This window comes from Selaginella moellendorffii, unplaced genomic scaffold (assembly GCF_000143415.4).
Source record: "Selaginella moellendorffii unplaced genomic scaffold, v1.0 SELMOscaffold_16, whole genome shotgun sequence".
In the NCBI taxonomy this organism is placed as follows: domain Eukaryota; kingdom Viridiplantae; phylum Streptophyta; class Lycopodiopsida; order Selaginellales; family Selaginellaceae; genus Selaginella; species Selaginella moellendorffii.
Genome location: NW_003314277.1, coordinates 1,783,086 through 1,799,022, shown reverse-complemented (window position 1 = coordinate 1,799,022; position 15,937 = coordinate 1,783,086). Strand labels below are relative to the sequence as shown.

At 35.1% G+C, this 15,937-nt stretch overlaps 2 protein-coding genes across 4 annotated transcripts; both read left to right on the top strand.

Moving 5' to 3' along the window:
- Positions 1 to 8,361: 8,361 nt before the first annotated feature.
- On the top strand, positions 8,362 to 10,745 carry LOC9642549 (MLO-like protein 1). 3 transcript variants are annotated; one of them, XM_024676124.1, is made up of 14 exons: positions 8,362 to 8,625; positions 8,704 to 8,761; positions 8,815 to 8,975; positions 9,044 to 9,160; positions 9,207 to 9,323; positions 9,379 to 9,453; positions 9,514 to 9,599; positions 9,655 to 9,704; positions 9,756 to 9,796; positions 9,847 to 9,963; positions 10,015 to 10,050; positions 10,101 to 10,168; positions 10,216 to 10,279; positions 10,363 to 10,745. In XM_024676124.1, the coding sequence occupies exons 1-14, from the start codon at positions 8,515 to 8,517 to the stop codon at positions 10,387 to 10,389; spliced, it is 1,128 nt and encodes a 375-aa protein (XP_024531892.1). In that variant the 5' UTR covers positions 8,362 to 8,514; the 3' UTR covers positions 10,390 to 10,745. The 3 variants fall into 3 exon arrangements, with proteins under 3 accessions (XP_024531892.1, XP_024531891.1, XP_002971313.2); XM_024676123.1 differs by having other exon boundaries at positions 10,343 to 10,745; XM_002971267.2 differs by having other exon boundaries at positions 8,548 to 8,660; positions 10,343 to 10,745.
- Positions 10,652 to 11,969, top strand: LOC9642080 (probable purine permease 5). Its single transcript, XM_002971266.2, has 2 exons — positions 10,652 to 10,793; positions 10,856 to 11,969. The coding sequence occupies exons 1-2, from the start codon at positions 10,745 to 10,747 to the stop codon at positions 11,926 to 11,928; spliced, it is 1,122 nt and encodes a 373-aa protein (XP_002971312.2). The 5' UTR covers positions 10,652 to 10,744; the 3' UTR covers positions 11,929 to 11,969.
- Positions 11,970 to 15,937: the final 3,968 nt, after the last annotated feature.

The window sequence follows — 15,937 nt, the reverse complement described above, 5'->3', positions numbered from 1 at the left end:
CACTTCATTGAAGACTAGAACATTGTTAATATATAGAATAATAAATGTGCCCAAATAATCTCCAAATATTCTATCCATCATTGTACTAAACATAGCTGGGGCATTAATAACCCGAATGGCATAACGAGGAATTCACAAAACCCATAATGAGTCTTAAAGATTGTCTTCTCCACATTTTGATCTACCACTCGTATCTGATGATATTGGACTACAAATCAAGTCATGTAAAATATTTAGCCTTTAAAAGTTGATCAAACAAGTCATCAATGTAAGAGGATACTTGTTTCTGACTGTGATCTTGTTGAGAGCTCAATAATCAATACATATCCTCATAGTACCATCCTTTTTCATAACAAAAAGGACTAACACTCCATAAGTTAACTCACTTAGTTAGATATGACTTTTGTCAAGAAGCTCAAGAAACAATTCCTTTAATATCAAATGTAGGACACGTGAATTTGGAAATGAGCTTCAAACCCATTGTGCTATGAAGTGAAAGTTTAGTATGCACTCAATATCCTCTATGAGCACTAGCTCCCTGTATCTAGCTCTTACATACAAAATAGTGTTAGACAAAGTCTAGTATAATTTCAGCATACAATGGCCTAACGCGAAGAAGAAGATACCTCACAGACTAGAGCAATATGGAATTTAGGCTTAAACCCAAACCAGATGCAGAATAAAGAGTGATAGAGCCCAATAGAAGCTAAACTAATTAAACCCAAGCCAAATGTAAAGCAAAAAGTGACACAGCCTAGTGGAAACCAAACTAATATCTAATATGGTCAATTGTGCTTCCAACCACTATCCCTACTATACATATTATATTTGGAACTCCCCATAACCCCCTCTAAGAAACACATATTTTAGGCTTTCACCCCAATTCTAAGAGTTAATCTCTAGGATAAGCTTAAAAGCTTACTAAATATGGAATGATGCTAGATTGCAAATTGGGACACAGAAATAACACTATAGTATTCAAGACACTTTTTACATTCCATAAATATACCTCTTGAACAGATCTAGATACTTATTATAAATAATATATGGAATCAAATGGGACCAACACATGGGGCATGATAGTAAGGGTGTCTGGCAAACACTATAAGTTATCACATAACAATTGAGGGATAAAGCTCAATATTGTAGGAGTTCTTGATACTAACAAGTGCAAAATAACATGAGTTTCTCAAACCAAAATAAGTATGCTCAACAAAAAATATATAAGGGTTCCTACCTTATGTTTATCTAATCTAAATACATATGTATTAACTAGTTTCTCAACTAGCTCAAATGGGAACTATAAAAGGAACTAGATGTACTAATCTTCTGTCATCATAGAAGTAAAAAGAGAATGTCCATAAGGATTGGTTGACAAATATCTTTTGATACCTAAAGTCATATTCTTGACATTTGAATTGCTTAGTGTTAGATTAACTTTGAGTTTAAAATTGATGGTGTTAAGTGTTATAAATCTTTATTGATGGGATGTGGCATTTGTGTTGCATTCTATTGTTTGAGTGAATATTAGATACTAGACTAAATCTTTGTAGTCGCAAATGTGACTTTAGGTATTGAAAGATATTTGTCGGCCAATCCTTATAGACACTCTTTCCTTACTGCCATGACAATAGGAGGTCGGTATTGCTAGTTGCCTTTTATGGTCTCCACCCAAGCTAGTTGAAAAACTAGTCAACACATGTGCACTTAGACCAAAAGGGCGCTAAGGAAGGAAATCTTAAGTTGTCATTAAGTCAAGCATACTTGATATGGTGACGAGAAACTCATGTTGTTGGCTTGTACTTGCTAGTGTTAGGAACCCCCATAATATTGAGATTAGTCCCTTAATATTCGTTAAATGATAGTTTACCATGTCTGCTAAACACCCTCACTATCATGCCCTTTGGGTTAGTCTCATTTTGGGCTAAATGCTATTTATGGAAAGTGTCTAGATTTGCTCATTTGGCATATCTACAGAGTGTAAAAATTGTCTTGAACACAATGGTGTTCATCTTATATCTAAATTCGCAATCTAAAGACATTCCATATTTAATAAGTTTCGAGCTTGTCCCAAAGACTAACTTCTAGTACTAAGGGAGGTTTGGGGTGAAAGCCCAAAGCATGTGTTCCTCAAGAGCGGGGGAGAGGGGGGGGGGGGGCGGGGGGGCACTGTAAGGGGTTCCAAATATATAGTAGGGATAGTGGTTGGAATGCATATTCAACCACCTGAAACATTAATTTGGCTCCTGCTAGGCTGTATCGTTTCTTGTTCTGCATCTAGCTTGGGTCTAAGCCCAAACTCCATGCTACTCTAGTCGATGAGGTACCCTCCTCCTCGTGTTAGGCCACTAGTATACCAAAATTGTGCTAGATGCCATCTAACACCATTTTGTGCAAGTGTTGGATGTGAGGAGTTGATGCTCATGGGATTGTATCAGACCCTCGTTTTGTAGCACAACAGGCTTGGAGTTCGGCTCTAAATTCAAGTGCTCTATAAGTGACATGAATGTGTTTATAATATTGCTCAATTGGTGATCACGTTATTTTAATTTTTATATTATATCCTTGAGATCATGAGCAATGTGTTTGTAAAGCTAGTTGGTCAAATAACAATTAACCCCAAAGTGGTTGATGATAGTCTACTTACAAGTAGTAGCATTGTATTAGCTTTAACTATATTCTCAAAAGTGATCTATTATATTAAGTTGGTGAGAGTACCTTGTTTCCTTAAGAGTTTGCTTATTGAGGTTTTGGAAAAATTATAACATTCATTTACTATAGCTTGTTAATGGATCTATTACCACTTAGAGTAAATTGTTAAATGAAGAAATTGTGCATTGGTATTGCTAGCATTTGTGTTAGTGGAAATAATATAGCTATATCAAGTGATAGGGAGTTTATCTTAGAGTTTGATTTTTCATATTATTTTTTTTGTTAATTTTTTGATTCTATACTAAATCTTGAAAATGATTGAAGAGTGTTAGTATGATATAAATATTTGAAGATATGGTATTTAAGATAAAGTCTTGGGTATTTATTAGCATTTGTAACAATCAACATTGGATATCAGATATATAGCATGGTGTTCATCACTTAGGTATACTAATGGGTCATGGGAATTTGTATTGAGGTGAACCTATGTGAAGTTATAAATAAAAAGAAGTTAGTTGAGTTTTGAAAATTTACATTCATAGATTGAAGGTTATTCTTTCTCTAGAATGGAAGATTTTCCATAAATTTTCTTAAGCTTTTCCAATGATTAATTTATTGATCATTTTGCTCAAAAACCATTTTGTTTTTATAAACCATTACAAACTGGTGAAAGGATTAGTAATTACTTCAGTTAACTTAGTAAGTAGTTTGTGTGATGTGACTTTAAGGGATGTTAACTTTTAGATCTAAATCAATTGAGTTAAATAGAGTTTAGAATTAGAATAGAAAAGTCATTGTTGCACTTCTCTAGAAAGATGACCTTATATGCTTTTTTTTCTGAGCACTTTATATTTGGTTAAACTCTATAAGAATAGTGAATTCTCCTTGATATTGACTTAGTCTTAATAGCATGCCTTAACTAAGGATAGTGATGTTTAACTTAGTTATTCTAATGGGCCTTACTTTAGTTTTGGCTAAGCATTGATCATTCATAACTAGCTCTTTAATTATACTTAAAGTCATTAGCTAAACATATTGATAGGCTTATCATTGTATAATTGAATTTGAGTAGTTATTTTATCTATACTTGTTCATGATCCTTATGTTGTATCTAAAGCGTTTTCTTATATGACTCAATTATATGAGTTTAGTGTTTGGAGTCTTATGAACATAAGTTAAAAGGTAATTGTTAGTTACTTGCAACTAGTGATTGCTTGTAGACTTTATTAATTACTGCTGACACTTTACTTAGACATGGCGATTTACATTTTGATGATTTGTTATTTATAGTTAAATATTATTAAAATATTGGTCTTAAATATTCAATAAGGTATCTTTGATCTTAGTTAGGTTGGTTGTTAAAGAGTTTTAAGTGGTGGTTCACTTTTGCTTTGTTTTGGTGTTAATGGCATTGAAGTGATGCCTTGACATTGATACTAAAGTGAGACAAAATATTTCTTTATAGGCATATTGAGGATGTTAAATTTTTCATCTATAGTGATTGATGATTATTTGGGTTTATTGGAGATTGATATTTTGTTTCACTAATCTCGTAAGATGGTGTTGATTATTTAGGCCATATCTTTGTATCATTAGCATTCATGTATTTTGCTAGTTAACAACTATATTAATGTTCAAATAAACTGAATGGTAAGTTGGGTTAACTATGTTCTAGATGAGATTGCTTAGTAGAGGTTTAAGCTTTGGTTTTTCCTTGAAAGAATTATTTAGTTATGAACTATACTTAATAAGTGTTCATCAAATTAATCCTTTATAAATCCATTTGCTAACAAGCATAATAAGGATCATCAATGATTGATAATGTCAACTCAAGTTTAACAATGATCTAACAATTCCAATTATCAATTACTAACTCTTCCTTTTGCAAAACTAATATGCTTTGTTATGTTTAGCTTTTGGATAAATGCATATATATTCTTCATTAGCTTTTGCATTATAAAGCTTTAGATGTGCTGGGAAACATGTTGTGCGTTATATTATGAATTCATCTTTAGTATTAAAGTTAATTAATGCAAAATTTATGATCATTATTATACAAGATTTGGTTATAGACTTCTTTGAGTTTTGGTTATTTGAGTTTTCATACTTATTATTTCATTTGTTAAGAGTTGTTAGAAAAGGTATTTTGGCTCATTATCTTTGATATTCAAATTAACTTCTATATCTTGCATTCATTGGTAATAATTGATTTTTATTTGGGATAGCCGATTATTTTTGTTAAAGGTCTTGCCTGACTATCATTGATATTTGATGATTTTGCCATTCTTTAAGATGGTTAATTATTTTTTGAACTGAATGTGGAGTTGTTTCCTTAGTGGTGGTTTAAACTAAAGTATGCATTTATGAGGATATTGATGTTTTTAAAGAGGGGAGCATATCACGAATGTAATTGTGGGTATTAAAAGTTATAAGTCAGCAAGTTTTTTCAAATATTCTTCTTTTACTACTATGACGGTAAAAAATTAGTATTGGTAGGCCTTTTAACAGTCCTTCTATAATTAAAGTTAAATGGGTATTTTGAAGTCATTTAGATTGGACTAGCATAAAGACATAATTTCTATGTGTTATTATTTAAGTAGACTTAGCTCAGTAAAAAAAATTTATCTCACTAGTAACAAGAACCCTCATGTATTGAGCACTAATCCTTCAATATCACTATATGATAGTTTGCCATATCTTTTAAGACACCCTCACTATCATTTCCCATATGTTGGTCCCATTCAGTTCTATTGGCTATTTATAAAAAGTATCTAGATCTACTTATGAGGTATATATATGGAATATAAAGGGTGAAAACCATATACACTATAATATTATCCAAGTGATAAAAAATTTTATGGATGTGTAGGCATGTTTTGGAAGGAGGTGTACCTTAGGTAGGTGACATTGCAAAGAGCTCAAAATTTTACTGCAAGACAAATCAATTTAAAACATGTATATTTAAATTGTTTAAACAGATATGTGGCTCAAAAATAATCTTTTGGATACAACATTTTTTCAAGGTATGGGCATATATTGGAATGCATGCATGATGGTTTTGTACATATATGAATTCTTCAAATGCCACCTCATGTAAAATCCATATCAATATCACATATGACTTTTTTAGTGTTGCATAAAGTGGGAATCCTATCAGTTCATTTTGCATATCAATAGAGTTTAAGCATTGGGTATAGGCATGATATTTTTGTAATGCACAAGTTAGATTTTGAGCACTTTTTAGTTGACTTGAGAGAGGAAGACTTTCATAATTGAGATGGAGGATATATCATTTTAATTATTGAAGGCATTTTTAGCATATCTCTATAACAACACTAATTGACCAATGTTTTGCAAGCACCAAATAGCTCTCCTTGCCATATTTCATAAGTATGATATCAATTTCAAGGAAATAAGCACCTGTTTGAAGTGGAGATGAAGGATGAGCAATTGAGCCTTAAAGACATTATTATATATACAAGTGGTTCTAACACTATTATAATTCTGAAGTCCTATTTTCGAGACTGACAATTTAGACTTTCATGTGGAGCCAAATATGTCAGAGCAGATCAAGCTAATTTTTCCAAGTTAATATCATAAATTCATGGAAGAAAGAGAAAAGAGTGCTAGTACTTCTAGGTTTATATCATAAGTTCTTAGAAAGGATGGGATCATACTACTTTGAGATCAATACTAAGGAGCCCAAGGTGATCAAGTCAACATTGCCTGCTAAGAAATTTACACTCTACCTCAACAATTTTACCAAATATTCTTCTATGTCAATATATTGTTAGTTTACAATATTGGTCATAGGGAGTATAACATCCAACCAAAGAACCTAAATGATGATCTTCATAATGGCAAAAGAGCTATGTAAGCTCTATAAAGAGTAAAGTGTTAGAACTCATAACTCATGCAAAGAAATGTGAGAAATTTAGATTGTAAAAGCAGAAGAACAAAGACTTAGAGAAGGGGATAATTGTTCATTCGCTACTTCCAATCTGCTATTAAGTCACCAACTCAAATTAAGGAAAATTAAGAATGATGAAGACCTTCAAATGTTATCATTTTTACCAACTTACTCTCATGTGTGATAAAACCAAAGGAGATTTGTTAACCATTCACCACTTTAATATAAGTTAGACTTTATGCTAGTCAAAAGAGAATACAATGAGAAAGTACAAAATCTTGAAATTTCTATTAACACTTTTAAAAAGAGAAGTTAGATATAGTGGACTGAAAGTGAGTAATAATATAAAAAGCTTAAAGATCCATCAAGAAGAAACTAGAGCCAAAATAAGGAGGAGGTATAACTTATCCAATTGAACAATTCCTATATTTTTGTGATCAAATATATAAAATATATTTTGCAACAGCAGATGAGTGAAAGCAAATCTAACAAGGACCCTAAGTTCAAGAGGCAGATCAGTATCGTAAGAAGGAATTCCAAAAATATGGATTAGATGTTGTAGCATACTCTATCTCTTTTTCCTTAAGTAAACTAGAAAAAGGGAAATTACTTAATGAAAAAGCTCTTAATAACTATTTTATCTTTATTGATCCCCAAAGGTTCTAAAGATTTATAGTTCCATAGTGACAATAATTCCTGCACTACTGGATTGGCATACTAATCTTTGGCTCTAAATTAGAAAGTTGGTGTTGAATAAATTTGTTAAGTTGTGAGTGAAGTATTATATTAAATTGCTCTAATGCTTTATATAACTTCTGTAGAGTATTAAGACCTAATTAGAGCTAAAGAAAAGGATCTAAGAAAACTATTGATATTAGAGTGTTCAATTTGTCAAAAGCTTATCATAGAGAGAAAGAGAGACCTAGGAGTCTACAACTTTTAAAGAAGATCTAAGTTTGAATAAGTTTGATAAAGGTTGGTTGGCACATTGTTTTTGATTGGCAATTTAAATTTGAAGAGTGAGGACTATTTTAAGAAACTTGGAGAGATGTCAATATCCCACTATGAAGCAAGGTTCTAAACCCTATCTACATGAAATGCATAGCTCACTCAAATATATGTTTGTTTATATTCATTATGTATGCTTTTGGATATGCTTTTGGTAAAATTTTACAATAAATAACTTTTCATTTGGTGGTGAGTCCTATTGTAACAAAGATTTTATTTAATGAATACTTTTAGAATATCTAAGTATATTTTAGAGTATTCTTCTACTTTTGACAATTGTACACCAAAACAATCAATTCATCAAACCCATATCATATCAATCTGTAATATAAACTTTATTTATGTAAAACATTTATGTAATCCTGGTGTTATTGCTGAGTGTAGCATATTAATATAAGGTTTGAGTGTAACTTTAATGTATATATTTACTGAGTATTCAAAATAATTCAAGTAAATTTCCATTGTTACTACTGAATTGCAAATTAATGTGGAGTTCTATAACTCCCAACCAGAATCTAGGTCATAATATAATCTTGCGAAACGTCTCTCCAAGTTTCCTGAAATAGTCCTCACTCAAATTTAACTTGCCAATCAAAGCAGGAACTCCGTAAACTTGTCTACGAAACTCCAGCGGCCTTGCGTAAGATCTTCCTCAGAAGTTGTGGACTCCACCAATCTCCGTGTTTGGTTTTGAACTACACTAAAGATTTGTTTGATTGTTCCAAAGTGCCAAGTCGGAGCCAGATGAAAGAGACTTGCGAGAAAGTAAGAAAAGAAAATGGATGCCGCTTAAATGTGCTCGACTCTATGTCTCCTTTCCATAGGCCGCAGCCGTCTAGTGGGCATCTCTTGCTTTGCTACTCTCACTCCCTTTCTTACGAAGAGTAAAAGGCAAAGCTCTCTTGCTCTCTTTACGAATTCCCCCAAAAGTGTGATTGGTTCCAATGCAAGCTTTGAGGATTCAGGACGCTCCAACTTGGGCCATTGCCGCTGTGTGCTCTGTCATTGTTCTTCTGGCCCTCGCCATCAAGAATGTGGTCCATTTTACTACCATGGTTTGCTCTAAAGCCGGTCTAAAGCTCTCTTGGAGGTAATAACACAATGCCATATAAATTCCATGATTTGTTTTCCAGTGGTTCAAGCGACGCAAATGGATCCAAGTAGATGCTGCATTGCAAGGATTGAAAGAAGGTAAATGGCATTGTCTATTGTCTAGTAAGTTTCTAACTTATATCAATCGATAGAGTTAATGCTGCTTGGCTCCATCTCGCTTCTTCTCGGAGCTTTCCAATTGCTGGGGGAACTCTTTTGTGTCTCATCGACTCTTGGGGTCAGTGCGCGCATCACTCCATGCCGTGAAAGCTATAGAAGACACAGCCGTTCGAAGAACACTTGCGAAAGAAATGTTCGTATATACATAAAGTCCCATTTGGTTACTTTGGTTTTTCTACTTTTGGTGCTGTCTTTTCGCAGGGCAAAGTTACACTGATCGAGAGCGAAGATATCCATTACCTTCACATTTTGATATTCCTTTTGGGAGCTCTTCATCTCTCGTGCTGTTGCTTGACCCTGCTACTAAGTAGAGCAAAGGTAAAAACTTGGGTTTTATTTTTGTTCTTCCAAGTATGTCTATCAGATGTGGTCATGGTGGAAGTGGGAGAAAGAACTTAGCAAATGCAGTGATGACACAAGTGAGACATCACCTCCAGCTTCCCTAAGCCACCTGTGTTTCTCAACCATGACTGCCGTCACTGTGGGTTTCTGTTCAGAACTTTATCAAAGAATTCTCATTTGTCCCAAGCTTACAGGTTTGTTGCTTCCAGCAACTTGGAATCTCTGTGACTAAGTCAGACTACCAAGCCATCCGTCAAGCTTTCATCCGAGTATTGCAAAGCTTCAAATATAACACTCTCCAGAAGATCTAACGCGTTTTTAACTTTTAGAAACATGGATTGATCCCGCAGTTCAATTTTCACAAGTACTTATGCATGGTACTGGGTGATGACTTTCGAACGGTCATTGGAATCAGGTTCTTAGAAATCGCTGTGTTTGATTTTGGTTCTCACTCTCGTAATCGATGGCAGTGCCTATTTTTGGATTTGTGTAATCTTGTTTCTCCTTCTAAACATCAATGGTAAGCCCCATTTGCATGTTGCAATACAATTTTCTCATAGTATTTGTTCAGGGTGGCACACGTTCGTGTGGATGGCATTCATACCATTGGGAGTTAAGCGTGACTTCTATACTAATTTGCTAGCTAATTCGTTGAAATGCAGCTTCTTTTGATCATGGGCACTAAACTCCAGCTTGAATTACGTAATGCTAAGTTCAACGAGGAAATGCAACCGAAGTCCCAGTCCTTCCTTTACGTCTTTCATTTCATTATCTTCCAGGTATTTTGGAATAAAATGAAAAAAAACTGAGGAAAAACTGTGGACATGCAGAACTCGTTTGGCTTGACTTTATTTTTCTGGATCTGGGTAATGTCGTCGTCACCTATTCTTCTTTTATATTTTTATTTGTTTTATAGCTAGAGTTTGGGATCGATTCATGTCTTTTAGACAACAAAATAGCGGTGATAGTTCATGTTGTTATCGGGTAAAGTAATTTATCTTCTTTAAATATTTAACTTGCTCAGCTTTCAGGATCTTTGTCCAAGTTCTTTGCAGCTATAACACACTACCACTCTACACGCTTGTCTCGCAGCTGGTTAGAACAGTACTCATGTTCCAAATAAACGATTTTGAAAACCATCTTTTTCTTACATTACAGATGATGTGTGATGATCGCAGCAAGGACTTACTCTCGCGGATGTGTAACTCAAAACGTTTGACGCGCAAGAAAATCCATCACTCGATGCGGCACAGCTTTTGAAAACAATCGTATGAGAATGTGGTGAATGATATTCCCCTCTTCCAAAATAAGTATGGCAGCGGCATTTAGGTTCCTTGTCATGGAGAAATGTATGGAAAGTGCGGGCGCGCAGCGGACGTCTTGGGAGTCTTTTACAAGATGGAAGATTGAGATGTTTTCTGGTGGAACATTCCGATCGCAAAAAGGTATATTGTTAAGTAGCACCTGAAGTAGAAACTTTCGCTCTATGCTCTATGTTACTGCAAATGCATCATTGGGACAAGTCCCAAACTCTACCAGGTATATTCGCTCGCAAGGAGAATGACAGGCCTAAAGAAGTGTTTGTTGGCTATGGCGGAACACGAGGATGGTAAGTAGCTCCTCTAACTCTTTCCATAAAGCCTAGCTTTGCTTGGATTTGCATCCATCTAGGTGGCAGCAGCCGCGCAGCAGTACAATCAAAATTCTCCGCGCTATGGGCCGTCTACTCGAGAATGTCCGCGAGCTTCTGGATCCTACTCGTGCTAAGCACGCTCACAATGCTCGTCGCTTTCCCGGTGTCGAGCATCCTCTTCCGGCTCTACTACGTCAATGGCGGCTCCCATCGCTGGCTCCTTACATGGGTGGGATCAGCCGGGTGGCCTCTCCCGGCTATCATCCTCTTGCTCGTCTATCCAGTCCGCGGCATCGCCCCAACACGCCCGACCTGGACGCTCCTCCTCGCCTACGCGGTAATTGGCTTCCTCAGCGCCGCCGATAACTTCATGTTCGCCTGGAGCTACGCTTACTTGCCGGCATCCACGTCCACGCTGCTGGCCTCCAGCTCGCTCGCCTTCACCGCCATCTTTGCGTGGCTGCTCGTCCACAAGAAGCTCAATGCGTCCAGCGTCAACTCCATCGCGATCATGACGGCCGGGGCCGTCATCCTCGGCCTCGACTCGAGCTCCGACAGGCCGCCAGGGACGACGAGCAGGCAGTACCTCATCGGCTTCGTGCTCGACGTTGCTGGATCAGCGCTCCACGGCCTCATCTTTGTTCTCTCGGAGCTCGTCTTTGTCAAGCTCCTGGACAGGAAGGTTGGGTCCGCTGTGCACTTGGTGCTCGAGCTCCAGGTGGTCACCTCGATATTTGCGTGCCTGTTCACGGTGGTGGGAGTGATCGCCAGTGGTGACTTTGGAGACATGGGTGGCGAGTCCCAGGCGTTCAAGCATGGCCCCGTGGCTTACTATATGGTGCTCGTTTGGGCTTCGGTGAGTAATCAGCTGGGGGTTCTTGCCGGGGTGGCAGTGCTCTACTTGACGTCGGCTTTGTTTGCTGGAGTTCTGAATGCGGCTAGAGTTCCATTGACAGCGGTGGCGGCGGTGCTGTCTTTTGGGGACAACATGAGCGGCTTTAAGGTAATGTCAATCCTTCTTACGATTTGGAGCTTTGGATCCTACGTGTATGGAGGGTTTGTGGAAGAAGCAGCACAGCAACACAAGCAAAATGAAAATGACTCACTATGATTTATAATATAATGAATAGGACATTAGTTCCTATCTCCGCTGCTGGCTCGCCACTAATTTATTCTCTTCACGTTTCATAGCTTCTCTTTCAAAGATCCCATAAGTATAATTCATTCTGTCCCCCCTCCCACCAACAAGGAGCATGAGACTCAAAGGTTCAAATAGGTGTCTAGCGGCTGAAATCCTCTTCGCCTTCTCCTCTGCCCCCCATAAGAATATTGGTTTCAAATAAGTTGTGACACTTTCTCCAAAATTATGATTTAACTTAAAAAAGGAAAAACTTATTGCAAGAAAATTTAAAAGAATATTCTGTGAAAAACTTTATAGGTAGTTATTAAGATAGTATTTTCAATTACTGTACAGCAAATACATGATACACTGGTACAAAAACATGAGTAAATTAATCAAAACTTTTAAAGTTTATTCATGACCAACTACTTTTTAGCAAAAAATAAAATTTTACAATTAAAAATATTTTTTATCCTCGAAAAAATAAAATAGAAAAGTATTAGAATATTTTTATTTTAATTTCATTTTTGCTATTTTTTATCACTTTGTTATACCATTGTATTATGTATTTGCCATACATCAAATTTTTATATTTTAAAATAAATACAGAGTAAGCTCATTTAATACCAAGTTTCATTTAGAAACTATAAATTAATTTTCTATCTACATGTATAAAATTTTCATTTAAATTTAACTTGCTTGATGAGTGAAAATTATTTATAAGGTGCTTCTACTCCAGAAACACCCATCTCATCATTCTGACAAATATAAATATAAAAAGGCTTTTGAGCTTTCATCAAATATAACTTTTAATATCTATGAAAAACTTAATTGTGAGTGCATGAAATATGGAAATGGAATACAGAAATGTATATATCAATTAGTTAAAAAACTTTAGATTATATATAAGAGCGAGTGCTCCGGATTGAAATCAATCTGATGGTTATGAAAATCCCACTATACTAATATATGGCATTGTAGCCGGGATATAAAAGAACATTATGAGAAGGCATTAGTTGATTTATAAGTGGTATTAACTGTTTATAATCCTCTTTCTATGAAGCGTTTTAATTATTGCACATGCATAATTTCTAGAGGATTGGCTTGCTGGATGTCATACTAAACCTCATAAATTTGTGATCTAACTTGTTGCAATATTTAATATGGCTACTTCCACTAAGCAAGGATCCCCTTAGAAAAACCATGTACCATAAGATTGGGAAAATAAACTAACACCAAGTCATTCACTTTATACTTTGCAGGTGGATAATAATAAAAGTTTTAGTGCCATTGTTGTTCTACTTATATGCAGCTCAAATGTTCAACAAACTCTGCTCAAACTAGTGGAGGAATACTTATCAAATACTGATCCCAAGACCTAGCATCGGCAACTTGTGGCAATCATGAAGATAAACTCAACTCATTAGTAGTATCAGATTATAACCATATCGGAGTTAACTCTATACCCCTATAATATACACATATAAAAAAGATGGCAAATAACCATTCCAATCCAAATGCTAAAAATTCACGTACTTTTTAATCATGCCTTTGAAAGTCCGAACGAGTCATTCCACCAAATCATTTGATTGTGGATAATAAGCATTTGTGAAAGTGTGACATATCCCCAATCGAGATGTTAAAATATAAAATGCTTCAACCATAAATGTGGGACCATTATCTGAAAGAATTCACTTTGGATAGAAATGTTAAAATACCACTTGATAGAGGAGGAAGTATCCAATAACAATTGCAGACACATTAACAAGAGCATTGACTTCCACCAAATGAGTCAAATAGTTAAAAGCAATAATGACATACTTATTGCCAGTAGTCAACTGTGAAAAATACCCTATTAGATCAAACACCACTAACTCAAATGGATGGGAAATTGCAATTGACTCCAATTGTCCTTTTGCAACACAAGGGGGAATATTACAAGCTTGGCACTAAATGTAACTACGCATATATTAGATAACATCATGTTGCATCTTTGATTAATAGAAAGACTTCCACAACTTCATAGTCACACAATGATGTCCCATATACCCACCTAAAATAGGAAAATTATAGTACGCATGGAGAAAGCATGGAATAAATATAGAAGGCACCACTATAAATTCTCATCAGGATTAGTCCTCACATAATAAAGAAGATCGTCCTCAAAATGATATTGAGAATGTAAAAGTTAAAATTGTAACTCATCAGCAAGTGATGCAGGATTCTCAAACCCATCCCAAAGCCTTTAAATTGATAGCTCAACCTTTTGAACATCACGAACCTTATTAAAAGAAGGTAAATTTTGCTTTGCACTTTATGGACATTGAATATTAAGTACAACAACTATGAATAATATGAAATCTTTGTCCAAAAAATCCACAGATGCTAGAACAACATACTTGTTAAAAATATAATAAAAGAGTGAAAAAGGAAAAGGAACTCGAAAAAAGGCATTAACATTAGCTATAGAACTCCCCAGGCAATAAACAATATCAAAATCATATATTTGAAACTTAAAAGCCCACTAAGCAATATAACCAACCAAGTCCTTATGCTTCAATAATGAAGTAACTGCAATATAATCATTCTCTAGTAAAGTCTGAAAACCATGTAGATATGCATGAAGTTTCTCAAAAACCCCAAATTATTATTAAACACTCCTTCTTTGTAGTGAAGTAGTTCACTTTTATTAGTTATAATGTATGATTGATATATGCAATAGGATGGCATAGATTAGACACATTTGGGCTCTTTTGCATCAACATGCCTTTAATATTAATATCAGAAGTATTCATGAGCAAAATGAAAGGTCGAGTGTAGTTAGGATACACCAAAACTAAAGGAATCGTGAACAACTCTTTAAGATCTGTAAACGCTTGCTCATAGTCCATGGACCAAATGAAGGACAATGTTAACAACTTTAATAATGCTTTCAATAGTGCAGTACGATCAGAAAGATGATTAATAAAATAACTGAGATATTGCACCTTGCCTAAGAAGCATTATACATTATTCATACACTTTGGAGTAGGGAATTTGAGAATAGCCACAAGTTTATTAAGATCAAATTGCAAACCTTCACAAAAAATATAGTACCCAAGATAAATGGTGTTTTTGAACCCAAATACACACTTTGATCGCTTCAGCTTTAAACTACCTTCTCATAATTGATCTAACATCTTACGAATGTCATGAACTTGTTCCTTTTATATCCTTTTTGAGTGGATTAAGACATCATTAGTGAAGTCAGCAGTCACCTCTAGCATATCACAAAGAACCTCATTCATCATTTGCTGGAAAGTCACTGGAGCATTGTTCAAACCAAACGATATCACCAAAAACTCTTACAAACCAAATTGTATATATAAAGCAATCTTGGGAATATTTTCCTTAGCCATCAACACTTGTTAACACCTAAAAGCAAGATTTAATTTGGTGAATTGATGACTTCTTCCCAGACGATCTAGAACATTAGCAGTGTGAGGAAAAGGGTACATATCTAGGATTGTCACTTTGTAATAGTCGATGCAAAAACACCTATCAGCCTAAGGACTTTGAATAACACCATTTTCCAACATTTTTTTGATATTTGTATATAAAATTTTGATCTCTTTTAATGATTAAAGACGAACAAGAACCATGATTGAACGAGCATCCCCAATTAGAATAAAATGACGTGTTGCAATCTAGAGGGAATAAAGGAACAAGACAAAAATATAGAAGGAAGTAAGAGGGGACAAAAGTAATGGAAATAAAAGTAGACACAAAAGGAAAAAAAGGAATAAAAGTGAGAGGAATGGAAGAAATATAAAGAAATATGAAATAAAAGTTCAAAGTCACATTTGGTATAATTGTGTTGCAATCAATTCATACCAAGGATAAGGTCAAAAATTTAACTTGGCACCACCCATAATAACTATAACTCAAGTTTGAAATTCCCACATGCACCACTAAGTTTACCTTATCCCGTGCACATGCTTGTATATGGCCATTGCCATAA